The sequence below is a fragment of the Hyperolius riggenbachi genome, chromosome 8, assembly GCF_040937935.1.
Source record: "Hyperolius riggenbachi isolate aHypRig1 chromosome 8, aHypRig1.pri, whole genome shotgun sequence".
NCBI lineage: Eukaryota > Metazoa > Chordata > Amphibia > Anura > Hyperoliidae > Hyperolius > Hyperolius riggenbachi.
Window position 1 is genome coordinate 98,969,989 of NC_090653.1, and position 16,064 is coordinate 98,986,052.

General features: G+C 42.8%; 1 protein-coding gene across 6 annotated transcripts in view; it reads right to left on the reverse strand.

The window, feature by feature from the left end:
• The window catches only part of LOC137529038 (kelch-like protein 13), a 192,014-nt gene that overhangs the window by 4,067 nt on the left and 171,883 nt on the right, over nt 1-16,064 (reverse strand). For all 6 annotated transcript variants that reach the window (XM_068250925.1, XM_068250924.1, XM_068250923.1 and 3 more), the window contains one exon: nt 4,934-5,047. In XM_068250925.1, coding sequence (XP_068107026.1) covers nt 4,934-5,047 — 114 coding nt within the window. The remainder of the gene's footprint in view (nt 1-4,933; nt 5,048-16,064) is intronic.

Genomic DNA, 16,064 nt, shown 5'->3' on the forward strand with positions numbered 1-16,064 from the left:
AGCAGCTTCTCTCCTCTCTCTCTTATCTTTTACAAGCTGGATAAATCGTCCTCTGAGCTGGCTGGGCTTTCACATACTGAGGAATTACAAACAAGGGCAAAGCTGTTTGCAGGAAGAAAAGAACAGCCTGAAACTTCAGTGCATGGGGGAAAGAAACACACAAATGATCTCTTGAGATTCAAAAGGAAGGCTGTATACAGCCTGCTTGTGTATGGATGTATTTTCTATGTGTGGACATACTGTACATTAACCTACTTCCTGTTTTGGTGGCCATTTTGTTTGTTTACAAACAAACTTTTAAAAACTGTTTTTAACCACTTTTATTGCGGCGAGGAGCAGCGAAATTGTGACAGAGGGTAATAGGAGATGTCCCCTAACGCACTGGTATGTTTACTTTTGAGCGATTTTAACAATACAGATTCTCTTTAAGCCTAGCACACATCTTTAACTTTTATTGGCCACTCACTGATCAATTTTACCTTCTCAGTGTAGTATATAAATACACAATCTGCTCATAGTATTCAAAATCTGCTGGCCCTCATACTACACGTAAGTGGTAAAATTGGCCAATCAAAATTGAAGGTGATTGCTAGGCTCTAGACTCCATGTAATTTTCTGAGTGCTTAGGGCCCCCTGATTTCATGAAACAAAAGCAAAGCCTACAAGTTTTTTTTGCCCCTTTTGTTGTCCAGAAAGCTGTGAGTGCACCCTGTAAATATCCATGCTCTTGTTGTTTCTTGTACAGGAGGATGAGGGACAGTAGGGCTCCAAGATGCTAACCTAAAAGCCTCTACCAAGTACAGGTTTACGTTTGTGAAAGCTCCGTGGACAAACAGGCAAGGGTTCGGAGTGTGGCAGAACTACATGAGGCCAGGCACCCACTTGCGATTGCAAATCACTCAAAACACCGTGATTTTGCAACGTAACCACTTTACTACTGAGGTTTTTTTTCCCACTTATGGACCAGTGCAATTTTCACTTTTCAGCTTATCACAACAATCTATATCTTGTTTTTCGCTACCAATTAGGCTTTCTGTGGGTGGTATATTTTGCGAAGAATTTTATTCTAAATGCATTTTAATGGGGATAATAACTGAAAATGGAAACAATGCGTTATTTCTCAGTTTTAAAATAAAACATTCTACGATGGATAAAACCCACTCATTTTCTTTTGCCAATTTGTCCCGGTTATTAAAACTTTTCAAATATGTCCCAAATACAATGTATGGCGACAATATTTTATTTGGAAATAAAGATGTGTTTAAGTTTTGCGTCCGTCTCTAATTACAAGCCCATATTTGCAAAAATATCAGTAATATACCCTAATGACATGCATATTAAAAGGGAACCTGCACTGAGAAGGATATAGATTTTTCCTTTTAAAATAATACCAGTTGCCTAACTCTCCTGCTGATCCTGTGTCTCTAATACTTTTAGCCACAGCCCCTGAACAAGCCTGCAGATCAGTTGCTCTGACTGAAGTCAGAGTGGATTATCTGCATGCTTGTTTCAGGTGTGGGATTTATTCTTTACTGCAGCCAAAGAGATCAACAGGACTGACCAGCAACTGGTATTGTTTAACCTCCTTAGCGGTAACCCCGTGCTGGACACGGGGTAAGCCGCCGGAGGGTGCCGCTCAGGCCCTGCTGGGCCGATTTTCATAAATTTTTTTTTTGCTGGACGCAGCTAGCACTTTGCTAGCTGCGCCAGCACTCTGATCGCCGCCGGCCCCCGCCCGATCGCCGCTATCTGCTGCGGCGCGCGCCCCCCCCCCCCCCCAGAGCTGCCTGGCCAATCAGTGCCAGGCAGCGCCGAGGGGTGGCCCGGGACTCCCAATGACGTCCCGACGTCAGTGACGTCATCCCGCCCCGTCGCCATGGCGACGGGGGAAGCCCTCCAGGAAATCCCGTTCTATGAACGGGATTTCCTGATCGGAGATCGCCGAAGGCGATCGAAGCGGGCGGGGGGATGCCGCTCAGCAGCGGCTATCATGTAGCGAGCCCTGGGCTCGCTACATGATTTAAAAAAAAAAAAACAAAAAAAAAAACATTGCTGCGCTGCCCCCTGGCGGGATTTTTCATACCGCCAAGGGGGTTAAAAGGAAACATCCATATCCTTCTCTGTTAAGGTTCCCTTTAAGAAAAAAAAGTTGAGTACCTAAGGTAACTATTTGTGCATTTTTAAAAATGTCTTTTTTTATTTATTTTAGTAACTATGCGAGGGGAGGTAAGGGGTTAATTTATGGGATATTGTATGTATTTTTATTAATTGTGAAGTATTATGATGTATTTTTACTATTTGGCCACCAGATGCCCCCCCCCCCCCCCCCCCCCCCCACACACACACACACACACACACACACACACTTTGTCTTCCTGTGCAGTATGCCAACAGGAAGTAATGTGTGTATATCTTTATTTTCATTTTCACATCATTGGTCACAGGCACTTGGATCGGTGAACAGGAGTTGTGTCCCATTCAGTGAAGTGTACTAAAGGGATGAGAACGTATGCGGGAGCACCCACAAGCGCATATGGCAGGCGATCGTGGCGGCAGACGCATATCTACACCCCTGGGCAGGATCTGAAGTCCCCCCCGGACGTAGAGATACAGCCGTGGATGACATAAGTAGTTAAAACCAAGCGATTGTGGATCAATTTAGAAGAAAGCGATTTTGGGCCCTCACTGCCCTCTACGAAATTGCTCCAATAAATCGCATAGGGCCCACAATTTGGATTTCAGCAAATCATTTCTGTGGGCTCCGCTCCATCCACTTGCATTACCCTAGCACTTTTAAAATCGCTGGTGATCGCGGCGATTCCATAATTGCATCTGTTAGCACCCTGAAAGGACATTTGGGAATCAACAGTTATACAGCAGTGTCCGTTTACAAACATTTTCTACCTTGAGGTGTGCTTTAAATATTTCTTTACAACATGGAGCTTTGTGTAAAGCCAATTCTGCCGTGGTCTCAGTGGTGGATTCTAAAATGTACAAGCGAGTAAAGCCCAGAACGTCCGTAGAAATAAAAGGAAAAGTAAATCCTCTTTTCAGCAACTGCATCCCTGCATAAAGGAAGTCATTCAGCGCGTGTCTGGTTTTTCAGGGAAGGAACAATTACCATGAGAATATGTGGCGTACACTAAATGCAGAACAGAAATCCTCTTCACGCATATGCAGGAAGGGAGTGCTGATCACAGGAAGGCCATCTATCTTGCTGCGATTAGGCCACTATGAAGAGAGCAGTACAGCTGCAGCTGTGGTCTATTGACTTCTTCATTGTGAAATGAATATTCTTCCTGTGATGAGCCTCTCAGCAAGACACAAACAAGGACCACTTAAATGCGGTTTGTTCAGAGCGTATTGATAAGCAAAATGAGCAAACGTCGGATTGTTTCAGGTGAAACACGAATGGAAGATCTATGGATTAAATCTCGCTTGTGAGTTAATGATGAAGACTTTTGTCAATTTCCTTTTTTTTCTATCAAAAATGGTGTTCTATAAATATCTTAATATTTAAACCGAGTTATTCTACCTACTAGAAAGGCTGGATGTCTGTCAAGACGCTAAATATACAGCTGAAATACAATATGCTTTCAGTGCTAAAAGATTTTTAATGCTGTCTAGCTTGTCCTAGTCTCAAGACAAGTTTTGGACACACAACTCTTCAATCTGCTACTAGGCTCCACAGCAGCCTTTATGGCAATTTATACACTCCTATATACAGGGCCACCCAATGTGATCAACTCTATCCACATTCTTGTCTCTGTTTCTATATTGTAGAAAAGCAACCTAGCCTAAGTCACTCCCACAGCCAATTGAATGGCAAGATCTAGTCCCGGCAGTCTTTGCACATGTGTACACACACATCAAGACTTTAAAGAGACTCTGTAACAAAATGTTCATCCTTCTCTCTTCTATCCTATAAGTTCCTATGCCTGTTCTAATGTGGTCTTGCTTACTGCAGCCTTTCCTACTTGCACAGTGGCTGTATTATCTCTGTTATATGATCTAATCTTCTCTCCTCTGTTGGCTCTGCCGGGCTGAGGCAGTCAGACTGGAATGTGCAGGGCTGCTTGTGATTGGATAGAAGCTATACACACCCTCTCCAGGCCCCCTGCAGGCTCTGTATAACTCACACACTCTGCTTATGTGAGCCTATTACAAGCTGGTTAGTTTGTTTGTAAACACTGCTTAAAACTGGCAATTACAAGCCAGGTTTGCAGCATAGAGTGGCAGAAGCAGCAGAGGGGCCCAGGAGAACATAATGAATAGAATGGTATGCTTTTTATTGTAAGAATTTTAGAGTACAGATTCTCTTTAAAAATAGTAACTACAGAGACCTGCGTTATGCTATTCTATTTCATTTATTCTTTCACAATTAGGCATGCCCAACAGAGCACAGAGGAGGTGTACAGTTTGGCTTGGATCATTCAGCTCTGCACTCGGTATTTGCTGGTGTTAGAAAAGCTCACAAAGGGCTCTTTCAGATCGACGGCAATATGGCATATTTACCATGCTGTTCAGTTGCCCAATAACCAGGAATGAGCGCCTTCTGCTTCAGTCGATGCATGGTGCCGTTACTGTTCAGTAAAAATATGTAGCTTGTCATGTCTACAAGGAGACTGTTGCTAAGTCAGATGTACATGCGTGGAACAACTGCCCCTGCTGGAGGATTGCAGGTGGGGGCAAGCTTTCTGCAAATAAATAGGAGCGGCTGCAGTTAACTGTACTGATGTAAGCAGTTTGTGTGCAACAGCTTTAAAAGCCACTAAAACCACACCCTTGTTTTGGGAGAAGGTGAAGCTGCAACACTGGTCGTCAAGACCTGAGGGTCAGTATCACTATTCTGGCAAGCACAAGAACATGACAAACCACAGAGGCAAAAACAAGGTTTTATAAAAAAAAAAAAAAAAAAGTTGTGTATAGTTACCTGAAATGTACATAAGTCCACCAAATACAGTCCCAGCATGGCCATAGTGGGGCTCATTCATTTTTGCAACGTAATTCCATTCATTTGTTCTGGGATTGTAGCATTCTACAGTAGCTGCATGGAAAGAAAAATAAAATGCAATCAAATGTCAATATCAGAAGCAACAATACCAATATACCATGCATGTCTAACACTACAGATCTAGCTATATACACTGCGAATGTAGAACCATTGTCCACATCAAGGAAACAGGTTTCAGATAATGAATGAATGACTGGCCCAGCCTTGTTGCTCTGGGCAACTGCTTCACTTCTGCACCAGTTTTCTTTGCAAAGGAAACTGGAGCAAACCCTCCTCATCACAGGGAACCCTGGGCGTAAAGTCAATGCATACTGATGAGCACATTTCAAATCTATGAAAATTGCTCCTCCCAGTCCTTAATTACCTTTATTTGCTCATTACTGTGATAGAGGGCCTCATTGATTACCCACCTAGAAATACTATAAAGGAGCTAGGATGTCCGGAGACATAAGAATAGAAGAATACTAAGAATAGAATAGTAAGAATAGAAGGAAGCCTGCACACTACACTGCATGATAGAAAACAGTGGAAGAGAGGGTTGAGCGGTGGTGAATTAGTCAGCACTGGCCCAAATGTGTATTTATTAATTGTAGGTTTCTATTTAAAAGTAATGTAATGGCTTAGCATAAGCAAAAAAAAAAAAAAAAAAAAAAAAAAAAAAAAAAAAAAAAAAGGTATAAGTCGTTATGAAACATCCCATTCACTTCTTTACAGAGTTGTATTTTGGATAGGGGGTACAATTTTTCAAGGGACTCTGGACGTTTAACTATCATTTGAATACTATAAAAAAAAATAGTTTTTTTTTTCCCTTTTCAGAAATCAATAACCAGTATAGTTACATAGTTATTTGGGTTGTAAAAAGACATATGTCCATCGAGTTCAACCAGTACAAATTACAACTCCAGCCTGCTCCCTCACATATCCCTGTTGATCCAGAGGAAGGTGAAAAATCCTTACAAGGCAATGGTCCAATTAGCCCCAATAGGGAAAAAAAATCCCAGCCTACCATATGGCAATCAGATAAAATCCCTGGATCAATACTATTGGGCATTATCTACTAATTATAACCATGGATGTCTTTCACCGCAACAAATAATGGGCAAAGTGATAGTTAAATTGTATGACAACATTGAGGATTCTTTTACACTATGTGCTGCACTGTCAGTCATTACACAGCTCCCATATCGTGCTATCCACATGGTCACATGAAAGTCTCTAATAGTCTCTCAATACTGGTTTTGTGCATACGTACTGCAGTGTAAATGAGCCCTTATACAACGTAATAGGATGCTGGAGCACTACGGCCTAATTCTAATGAAACACGCTGCTTTTTTTTCCCTGCACATTAAATGATCACATAATTTGCAAGCCTAAAGACAGCACTTGGCTGCAGAGCATTTGAACCCATCTCAGGAGATCTGGCTGCCACACTGCCCAAGTGTTGCTGAGCTATCCTTGCCACAGTTCACAAAGGGAATTGTTAGGAGAGGATGAAAAGGGAATGCATTAGTCACTGATGACTGGCTGCTACAGAAATGAGTCCTGCTCGCATTCACATTCATAGAGCCCTGTCAGGAGTCTGTAGTAAAGTTTGTTCTCTATGTTCAGAGACAGCAGTCAGTGAGTGACAGAGGAAGGACAAAGAGGAGTACAGAATAGTGCTGCAAGGGAAATGTACAAGCAATAAATGTATCGTGTTGTTTTCAGCACTGCGCTGGGTCACATAACTGTGCAATAGGAAAATAGTTAAAAGGAATTACAGCTAGCACAGCATATCTAATTTTTCCCATGGCCATTTCTAACATCAAAATGCAATACGAAATTTATGGACAAATATTTTAATGCCTTTAAATATTTTATCAAACGTTTCTAAATCGTCTGAATCCGCCCTTTTAGTATGGTATTGAACTGAAGTTTTAACATTTATAAACATACGTTTGGAGAGTTTATCTGTTTTTATTGCTTTTTGGAGAGTGATACCCTGTATATGGCTAAGGACTGTTTTAGGAGGTGCCTGCACTATTTAATAACAGTTATCTATACAACTTTTAAATATTACAGTAGCTTGTCAGAATTGACTCCTAATGGCTACAGCACATGTGCAAGCAGGGTTATTTCTGAGCACAGGCTGCCCAGGCAAGAGTCTACGGCACCCTCTAGTGTACAGGATGCAATACCGCACCTTCTGTAATAATGAAATTCTATTTCAGGCAATCTGCAGGGCACAGCAAAGTATATTGCCCCTGTAAGGTAATCTAGCATCCCGGGATCCTTTGTAGTGTATTCCAGCAAGCCAGCATTCCTTGTAGTATAGTCCTAGGCTGAGGTCATGCAGTGCGGTGCATTCCGCTTGTCTTTCCTCTTCTACATAGAGTATGTGTTAGTGGAGGTGGGCTGACAGGTTGCCTTGCATGAGGCATCATATAGGTCAGAAAGGGTACTATGAGTAAGACAGAAAGCGCTGCCATACCTGGCTGATCCACAGACAATGGACAATTTCTATTAACACCTTTGCAGAAAAAAAATGTGAGCAAAACTGGAGCAAATTTTCTGGGTTACTAATCAGAATACATGATCAAGGCATTTGATCCACTATTCAACCTGTTTGAATTTTTTTGTATTGGTTTTGATAAAATAGTCCCCAGTGACTGTAAAACTAAAAAAAAAAATATGCACACGTGAAGAAGGCGCAGAGAAATTTGAGAGCAGGGTGAAGCAGAATGAGGCACCCCCCCTGCAGTAACGGTTCCCTTGCCTAACTTTTCATAAATTCCCCTACTATAACTCTATTCCTCAATTACCCCACCGTCTTTATTTCCTTAATTCGTGCTCCGGCTATTGCTGGTGCACACATACCGTTATTTTCAACCTTCATTTATAGAATACTGTGGACTAAATGTGAGCACTACCTTGCTCATCTAGGAGCAGTTAAAAAGGGTTAAGTCACGATTTGTTTAAAAGGCTACCTGCTATTATAGTGGGCACAGATTTAGGTGCTAGGAGTTAAGGTTAGTTTGGTTGAGGGGAGAATTAGGGTTAGGCACCATGATGGGGGGTGGGGGGGGGGGGGGGTTAAGGTTAGGATTCATGAGGGGTGTTCAAGTTAAGCCCCATGAGGTGGGGTTAAACTTATAGTGGGCACAGTTGTAGGTGTGACGGAGTTAAGGTTAGCTTTGAGGGGAGGGGGGCAGGGTTAAGCACCGTGTGTGTGTGTGTGTGTGTGTGTGTGTGTGTGTTTAAGATTAGGCACCATGAGGGAGGGTTAAGGTTAGGTACCAGGAGGGGGGGGGTGCGGGGGGGGTTAAGGGTAGACACCATGAGAGGGTGTTAAGTTTAGACACCACGAGAAGGGATTAAGGTTAGGCAACACGAGGCAGGGTTACGATTAAGCCCCACAAAGGAGGGGGGGGGTTATGGTTAGGCACCCCGAGGAAGGGGGGGTGGTAAGGTTAGGCACCACTGGGAGGGGAGGTGTGTGAAGGTTAAGGGTTGGGCATCACCAGCGGAGGGTTCAGCATTTCTGTGTGAGAGTAGGGAGAAGTTAGGTCAAAGTAAAATATCAATGTAGATGTATATCTGTAAATGTACCCCTATTATATCACTATTTTGCTCCCTTTTAAACAGGTGCCTTTTTAAAAATGTAAGCTGCTCCACTGGCATACACATATGTCTGGCCAATCAACAAACACACTCTGCACTGCCCAATAAAAAAGAAAAACAGCTGGAGCTTTGGCCACCACAGTAATTTGTGTATGTGTGTAAATAAAGGATATGTGACAAAGTACAAGTGACATTGCAATAAAGAAATCCTTACAATCTTATAAAGTACATCTGCGAGGCCTCACAAGCCATAAAACTCATTTTATGAGCATTATTTAGGAGAGTTGTAGCAACCCTGTTGCTGAATATTTTGAAAGCTGACACACAGAACCTAGTTTTAGTATCTCAAGTGCAGTTTTCCCATGAAAATGACAGACTTCTGTAAGGAATATCTTCCTGTTAAATGAAGACAGGCAAAAGGAAATTCAGTCTAAGCAAAATCAATACAGTTCATGAGGCAGAAACAATGCAAGTGTTTAATGAAATAATGTCAGACACTCGTGTATATTGGTCAGCCTAAGTAGCTTTTATCCCTAGCCAGGAAACAGTATAGCGCCACTACAGCCTCATCCCGTATGTAGACCAAATTTTACATTTAGTAGATTTATCATGTCATAAATACAACAGCAAGAACAATACAGTAGAATCCCTTTATGGTAAACTCCAAGGGAACAGGAAAAGTAGTTTACTATATCAGCATTTACTATAACAAGGTTTTACTGAATTAAAGAAGAAAGTTATTGATAAGCTCTTAAATATATATGTAAGGTGTCTGTACCTCCTCGCACTAGAGCAAGAAAGTGACCCGGCATCACTGGCAGCACAAGCGCACGCTGTAGCTCTGTCCTCCTGCACGTGGGGCAACCTAATGTCATTATTACGCAGAGCTGTGTGGTGCTGGAGAGGAACAAAGATCTGTCAGTGGCGCCCCCACTAATCAGCCCAAATGCACACACAATATTAATATTACATGGTGCAGTGGCGGGAAGGAGGCTGGCGGCAATCAATGTGTCAAAGTTTATCCATCAGCAACGCCATCTAAAGACCTGTTTTCCTGTGTTTGACTACGTCTAATTGGTCCTGTGGAGGAAAATGTCAATGTCGGACTTAATTTGACATAGGATTAAAAAGGGTTACAGTTCAACCAATGATATCACACGAGGCTTTCATGTGAGTCACCTAGAAACAGGCCACCATGTCTTCATATCGCACTGCTTCTCACAGTGACTTCTGGGAGGGGGCATGGGGCTCCCATCACTCACCCTTCTAAAAATGGTCGGGTGTGGCAGGAAGTGCATTTGACAAGCTGCATATAACTTTCAAGCATGCTGAAAATATGTGCATCTCATTGAACCATCCCTACTGCCTTTGCAGCCGATGAACGGGAAGCACAGCTGTTACAACCACAGACACGCCCTTCAGTATAGTGAGATGTACGGAGTATGTTTTCAGTGCATGATTCAAAGCAATGTGAGGGGTTCCTTGGATATAGCCGGTGGTTGCTGAAAGTGGAGAAGTCAAGCCAGCACTGATCGTTGCTTAACTTAGCTTCAAATGCTACAAGCTCTATGGCTATCATGTGCTCCTAATTTAAGATCCATCAAGGTGACTATGGCGTATGGGGTACACAGTTCAATTAGGGTAAGGGAAGGGATATGCTAAAAAACTTGCATTCTGTTACCCTATTTTGCCGCAAGAGCAATAAAAGTCTATGGAGACTTTCATGCATACTTGCGGTGCACCAGAAGTTTCAGGTCCGATGCAATGTCAAAAGCACATTAACACAAGCACTGAGCTTACCGCATGGTGCTTTGGGCAATGGTAGTCTATGGGCGACACACGCAGTGTAAAGGACGGAGCGCAGTGAGTTACTTCCTGCACAGCATGGGGGCGGCGCTATGCATATGACCCTGTTGGCGCACTCAACCGCATGGTCATAGGTTTGTCATGGGATGTGGAAGGGCCATCGTATCCCCACCGCAACACAAAAAATAGATGTAAAACCAGCCTAAGGCCTCGTTCACACCTGAGCGTTTTGCTGGCGATTTCGGCAAAACGCTGAAGCGCTAGCGCTTTTGAAAGCACTAGTACAATAGAAACCTATGTGCCTGTTCTCACTTGGGCGATTTGCGTTAATCGCTCCAAAAAATTTCAGACGATTTTCCGACGATCACGTTTAGTGCTACAGAAACACTAATCACGATCGCGGAAAATCGCCCAAGTGTGAATGGTGATTTTTGGCATTATTCGCAAAAAAAATCACCAGAGCAAAACGCTAGCAAAATCGTTTGTTTTGCAAGTGTGAATGGGCCCTAAAGGGTCTCAATTTCTATGTTTCTTTCTCATGAAGCAACTCAAAAAAGCAAATATGTAACTTCTTTTTTGCAATGGGAAAAACACCAGTATTTTGTTATTGAAGCCTATGGTGTTTGCCAATATAAAAGTGGAAAGCAGTCTGGTGATGTATAAAGTGGCGATCAACGTGACTGCCACTCAAGAAGCCCTAATGTGTAATGTGTGAGGAACATGCTGGAAAGTGGCAATCTTTTCAGCTGATCATCACTTATAAATATGGCAATCTGGAAAATGCTGCTATTTCTGCAGGATTAATGGAGCTTTTCTGAGGATCAGGCTGATTACCACCTTTACACTTATAAATATGTATGAAACGTCACTGTGACAAGCTGAAAAGGGGTTACAGATTATAGCAAATGTCTCTTCAGTGCAGACTTGAAAAAGTTATACTTTGAATTCCAACCTGTAAGCATAAGAACCAAATCCCTGTTCCCTCTTGTGTAAATCACCTTTTAAAGGAAAAATATGCATATTCTTCCCACAGGCATTAGGCAGGACTGGGGCAGGGGCGTAACTAGATAAGAGCAGCCCCTGTGATCGCATGGGGGCCTTGTGGAGGGCAACAAACTACTAATCTACCTTCTCTCCGGTACAGTAGACTATACTTAAAGTGAACCTCCACACTAAAAATCTACTCAGCAGCACTAAAAAGGCTTGGTGATTCTTTGCCAGTTTCACAGCATCAGAACTTTGTTTTTCTTACCCAAGCCTAATTTTTAGCTGCACAGAAGCTAAGCTCCATCCCATCAAAGAAATCTGCCAGGGCATTTTTCCCCTGATGCTGTGCAAAGCATAATGGGCTTTCAGGACAGTTGGAACTGTGTCTCATACTCCCTATAACCTCCTTTCCACCAAAAAACATTTGCCTGTTCTTTTAAAACCAGGTGGGTAAGAGATTATATTACCTAACTATTTTAATTAACATAACTAATGTAACTTAATGACAGTGTGTGTGTTTAAGCTGAAGTTCCTCTTTAAGATCAGGTGTTTTTGTGGCTACACTTGTTATGGGTGTGAAGATCATGATGGCCACACTTGTTTTATGACCCTTGTGAGATGGGCCCCAAGGCTGTTAAGGGCACCAAGAGAGGCAAGGGAAGGGATGTAAACATTGAGGGGTCCAATCAAAGTTTTACTGGAAGGTCCCATGAACTGTAGTTACGCCACTGGTCTGGGGCACTTTTCCTCATCAGCCCCCAAAGACATGGACAGGCACTATCATGCCACTCTAAGTTTCCAATCATTTCAGTGAAGAGGACACACCTAGCACATATCCACCAGATTTAAAGAGGACACTTTCTGAATATAAATACATTTGCCTATTTTTTTTTACATTACTTTAGAACTTATCCATATTTACCCATTGTAAAATCTTTCCTCACCATAATCTCCAAACTTAAATTTATCTCAGGAGGCAACATCTTTACTGCTGGCGGATGCATAACTGTGGAATGCATGTTTGTTTTGTATTCTAGAGTGAGTAGAAAAACCAGTGCCCATATACAAATCACTTTTTCTCCCGAGTATTCTCCTAGGTGATATTTTCACAGCTTGTCATAAAATGCCGTTTAATCCACCAGCAAGCAAGAAAATACTCTGGATAATTTTGATAGTACTTTTTCACCAACTTGTGGGTACCTTTTCAGTTGTAAAATGCTAAAAATGAAAGAATATGAAACTTCTCTTCTAGGAAAACTCCCAGGAAGCCCTGGGGCAAATTGCTGTGAAACATCATAACCTAGGCCAATCATCACTGGGCGGGCAGCGGTTACATACCAATAAACTGCATTAGAGAGATAAAGGAAGGGTTTATGAAGCTGAAACTGGGATAATTAACCTAAAATTGGAAATTCTGACTAATGTATTACATTCTAGTATATGTTGTTACGGTGCCTCTTTAGTTATCTAAGATAAATCTATTTTTTCTTTATTTTAAGAATAAGTGGGATAGGGTCACTCTGGTTAGGGTTCCACTTTCGTGCTGAGAAGGACGTGAGCTTGAAGCTACTAACACTAGATACACCCTGAATAAACCCAGAAGCATAATAATCAAATAAAAGTGTTCCAGGCATCCAGAGTCAATGATGGGACATAGCTACAGACCCCAGCAAAGAAAGGCAGGATTGGGAACCACTAGACCATTATGCAAAACAATTAAAATGAGCAAACTACTGTGATTTGACCATTACACAGAGCTTCACTATAAATGCAATCAGGATAGTCAAGATGGTTTTAAGAGAGCTGTCAAAGGCTGGTATAAAAGCCACAGTAACAAAAGATGGCACCAAAAAATTGAAGGCAAACTGCACAAATCAGTTTTAACAGACTGAATAGGGCTGGATAATTTCCAGGTGCCATATAGCTGATGGACCTTAAAATTACACCTGCAGCTCTGTCTTCTCTGCTGTCATGGCAGTGGAATTACATGTTCACTGACTTCGACAGTCTCTGCCAGACAAACAGTGTAGCTCAAGAATTTCATGTAACCCACCAGTCTGTCCTAACAGTGGATTAAAGTGAACCTGACAACTACCTCCAGTATGGTAAGCTAAAACATCTCCCTGAGTTTAACGCTTGTACCTTTGTGTGTCAGACTGTCCGCTACCATCTTGCAGTTTTCTCTGTCAGTGCACTGCCTCCAACTTAGGCCCAGTGCACACCAAAACCGCTAGCAGATCCGCAATATGCTAGCTGTTTTGGGAGCTGATTTCAGAGCGATTCTAGGTATGTTTAGAGAGGTTTTCTAAACATACCTAGCGGTTTTGCGTGCGTTTTTGTGTAGCAGATTACACATATTGTTACAGTAAAAGCTGTTACTGAACAGCTACTGTAACAAAAATGCCTGGCAAACCGCTCTGAACTAGCGTTTTTCAGAGCGGTTTGCGTTTTTCCTATACTTTACATTGAGGACGAAACGCTTCCGAAAACCGCAAACGCGCAGCAGGAGGCGCGTTTGCGGCTTGGCAAAAACCGCAAACCGCCGGTGTGCACCATCCCATTTCAATACATTAGACAAGCGTTTTTAGAGGCGGATGCGGCCGGCGGATCGCTCCAAAAACCGCCCGGTGTGCACTGGGCCAAAGTCAGTGGTCAGAGCAGAATCTTTTTGGACTAGAGAAGGTTTGTGGGGCTATTGTTTAATGTAAGGCCTATTTTACTGTGTCTCTACAAGACTCTAGAGGAGAACCAATCACTTTAAAGCAGCAGTTTGTATTGGTATAGTAATACTGACATGTGGAGAACAGTTTCCATGTATAATTATATGATGTTGGTTTAAGGAACAAACCCAAGGAGTCTAAAATAGATCCAGACTGTGCATATTTTGAATAGCTACGTGTCAGATTTGCACAGAAAGGAAATTTCAAGAGACGTGCAACTCCGGTTCACCTACTGGTGGCACCTCATATGCTTGGACCGCTCTGGACTTCTATTATCAACCAGCAGCTGGCTCGCTATAGTTCTGTTATAGTTTCACCAGCAGGTGGCATGTGTTGGACTTCAGCTTCCCACCAGCTAATAGCTCTCTGCCATCTTGCAGCAATTATGCAGAACAGCTGTGTGGTTCTTTTATAAAGACCCCTCCTTCCACAAAGACTCTGCCAGACCTACACAATCTCTGCTTGCTGCTCAGTGCCTGAGCTCTTGGTCCTGATCAGGGCAGTTTCTAGGCTAAATTGCACCTAGGCGAAGGTGTAAAAATTAGATAGGTAGGTGCCCCGAGTATAGGTTAGTTTGGTAGGTGCCCCAGTATAGGCTAGATAGGTAGGTGCCCCCAGTATAGGTTAGATGGGTAGGTGCCCCCAGTATAGGTTAGATGGGTAGGTGCCCCCAGTATAGGTTAGATGGGTAGGTGCCCCCAGTATAGGTTAGATGGGTAGGTGCCCCCAGTATAGGTTAGATAGGTAGGTGTCTCCAGCAGTGGGGGTAGCAGGCATAGCATAGTTACAACTCACCCGCGCGATCCCCCGCAGCCTCTCCTTCCTGTTCGCGTTAGTAAGTGCCCCCTGCTGTGATGACAGGCGGTCACATACGCGCGACGGACGCATCGCGCAAGTGAGGCGAGTTCTAACTACACTATGCCCCCTGCCGCCCCCCCCCCCCGCTGCTCAGTCCAGCGCCTCAGGCGACTGCACTATTTGCACGTCCGTAGAGACAGCCCTGGTCGCGATACCAGATACTGTTATTCCTGGCTATTACAGGCCTCAATTCACTAAGGACAAGTCGGCAAAATAATTTTAGTCAGTAAAATCCAGCATTTGGTGTTTTACACTTTTTTTTTCCAAATTCACTTAAGATTTTCCACATAAGGCAGAAGTTCGGTAATTTACCGAACAGACATACTTCAATTCACTAAGCCCTTCACAGTAAGTGACACTTACCAGCCATGTAGAATGTCAGCAGTGACGTAGGGAGCTGTGCGTATGAGTCAGTGTTTTCTGTCCAGTGCATCTCTGACATCCCTTGAGATGTGCTGCAATCACCAGTATACATATTTTTCACATCTAAAGGGATTCAGAAAAGCCTAATAAAATGTCACCTTCCTCTGCTCTGAGAGAGTGAAGACCCGCCTTCCACCATATCGGATCAAATCAGCTTGAGAAGCAGGGCTGTTTGGCTCTCCCTATTGGCTGCATGGCTCTCCCTAAAGACTGTCTGTCAAATTTACCAGGCAAAGGCCTCAATTCACTAAACTTATCTCCTGTCTTTAATAACTCTTCTAGAGTTGTTACCATGGTGATAAGGCATTTAGTATTCAGGAAACATTTTACCTCAGGCAAGCCTAAATTTAACTCTTCTGTCTTTAAATTAACTCTCCAATCCTTAAAATAACTCTAGAGTTAAAGACAGGCTGTTAATTAGCTGCATGTGAAAATAACTACAGAGGAGGTAAATTAACTACACAGGAGGTAAATTAACTACACAGGAGGTAAATTAACTACAGAGGAGGTAAATTAACTACAGAGGAGGTAAATTAACTACAGGAGAGGTAACTTAAGGAATGAAGAGGTAAGATAACTCTCTCACGTGTGGAGGTAAGTTTTCTCTTGCCTTATTATCTCTAGCATGATCTTAGTGAATTGAGGCCAATGAGCAT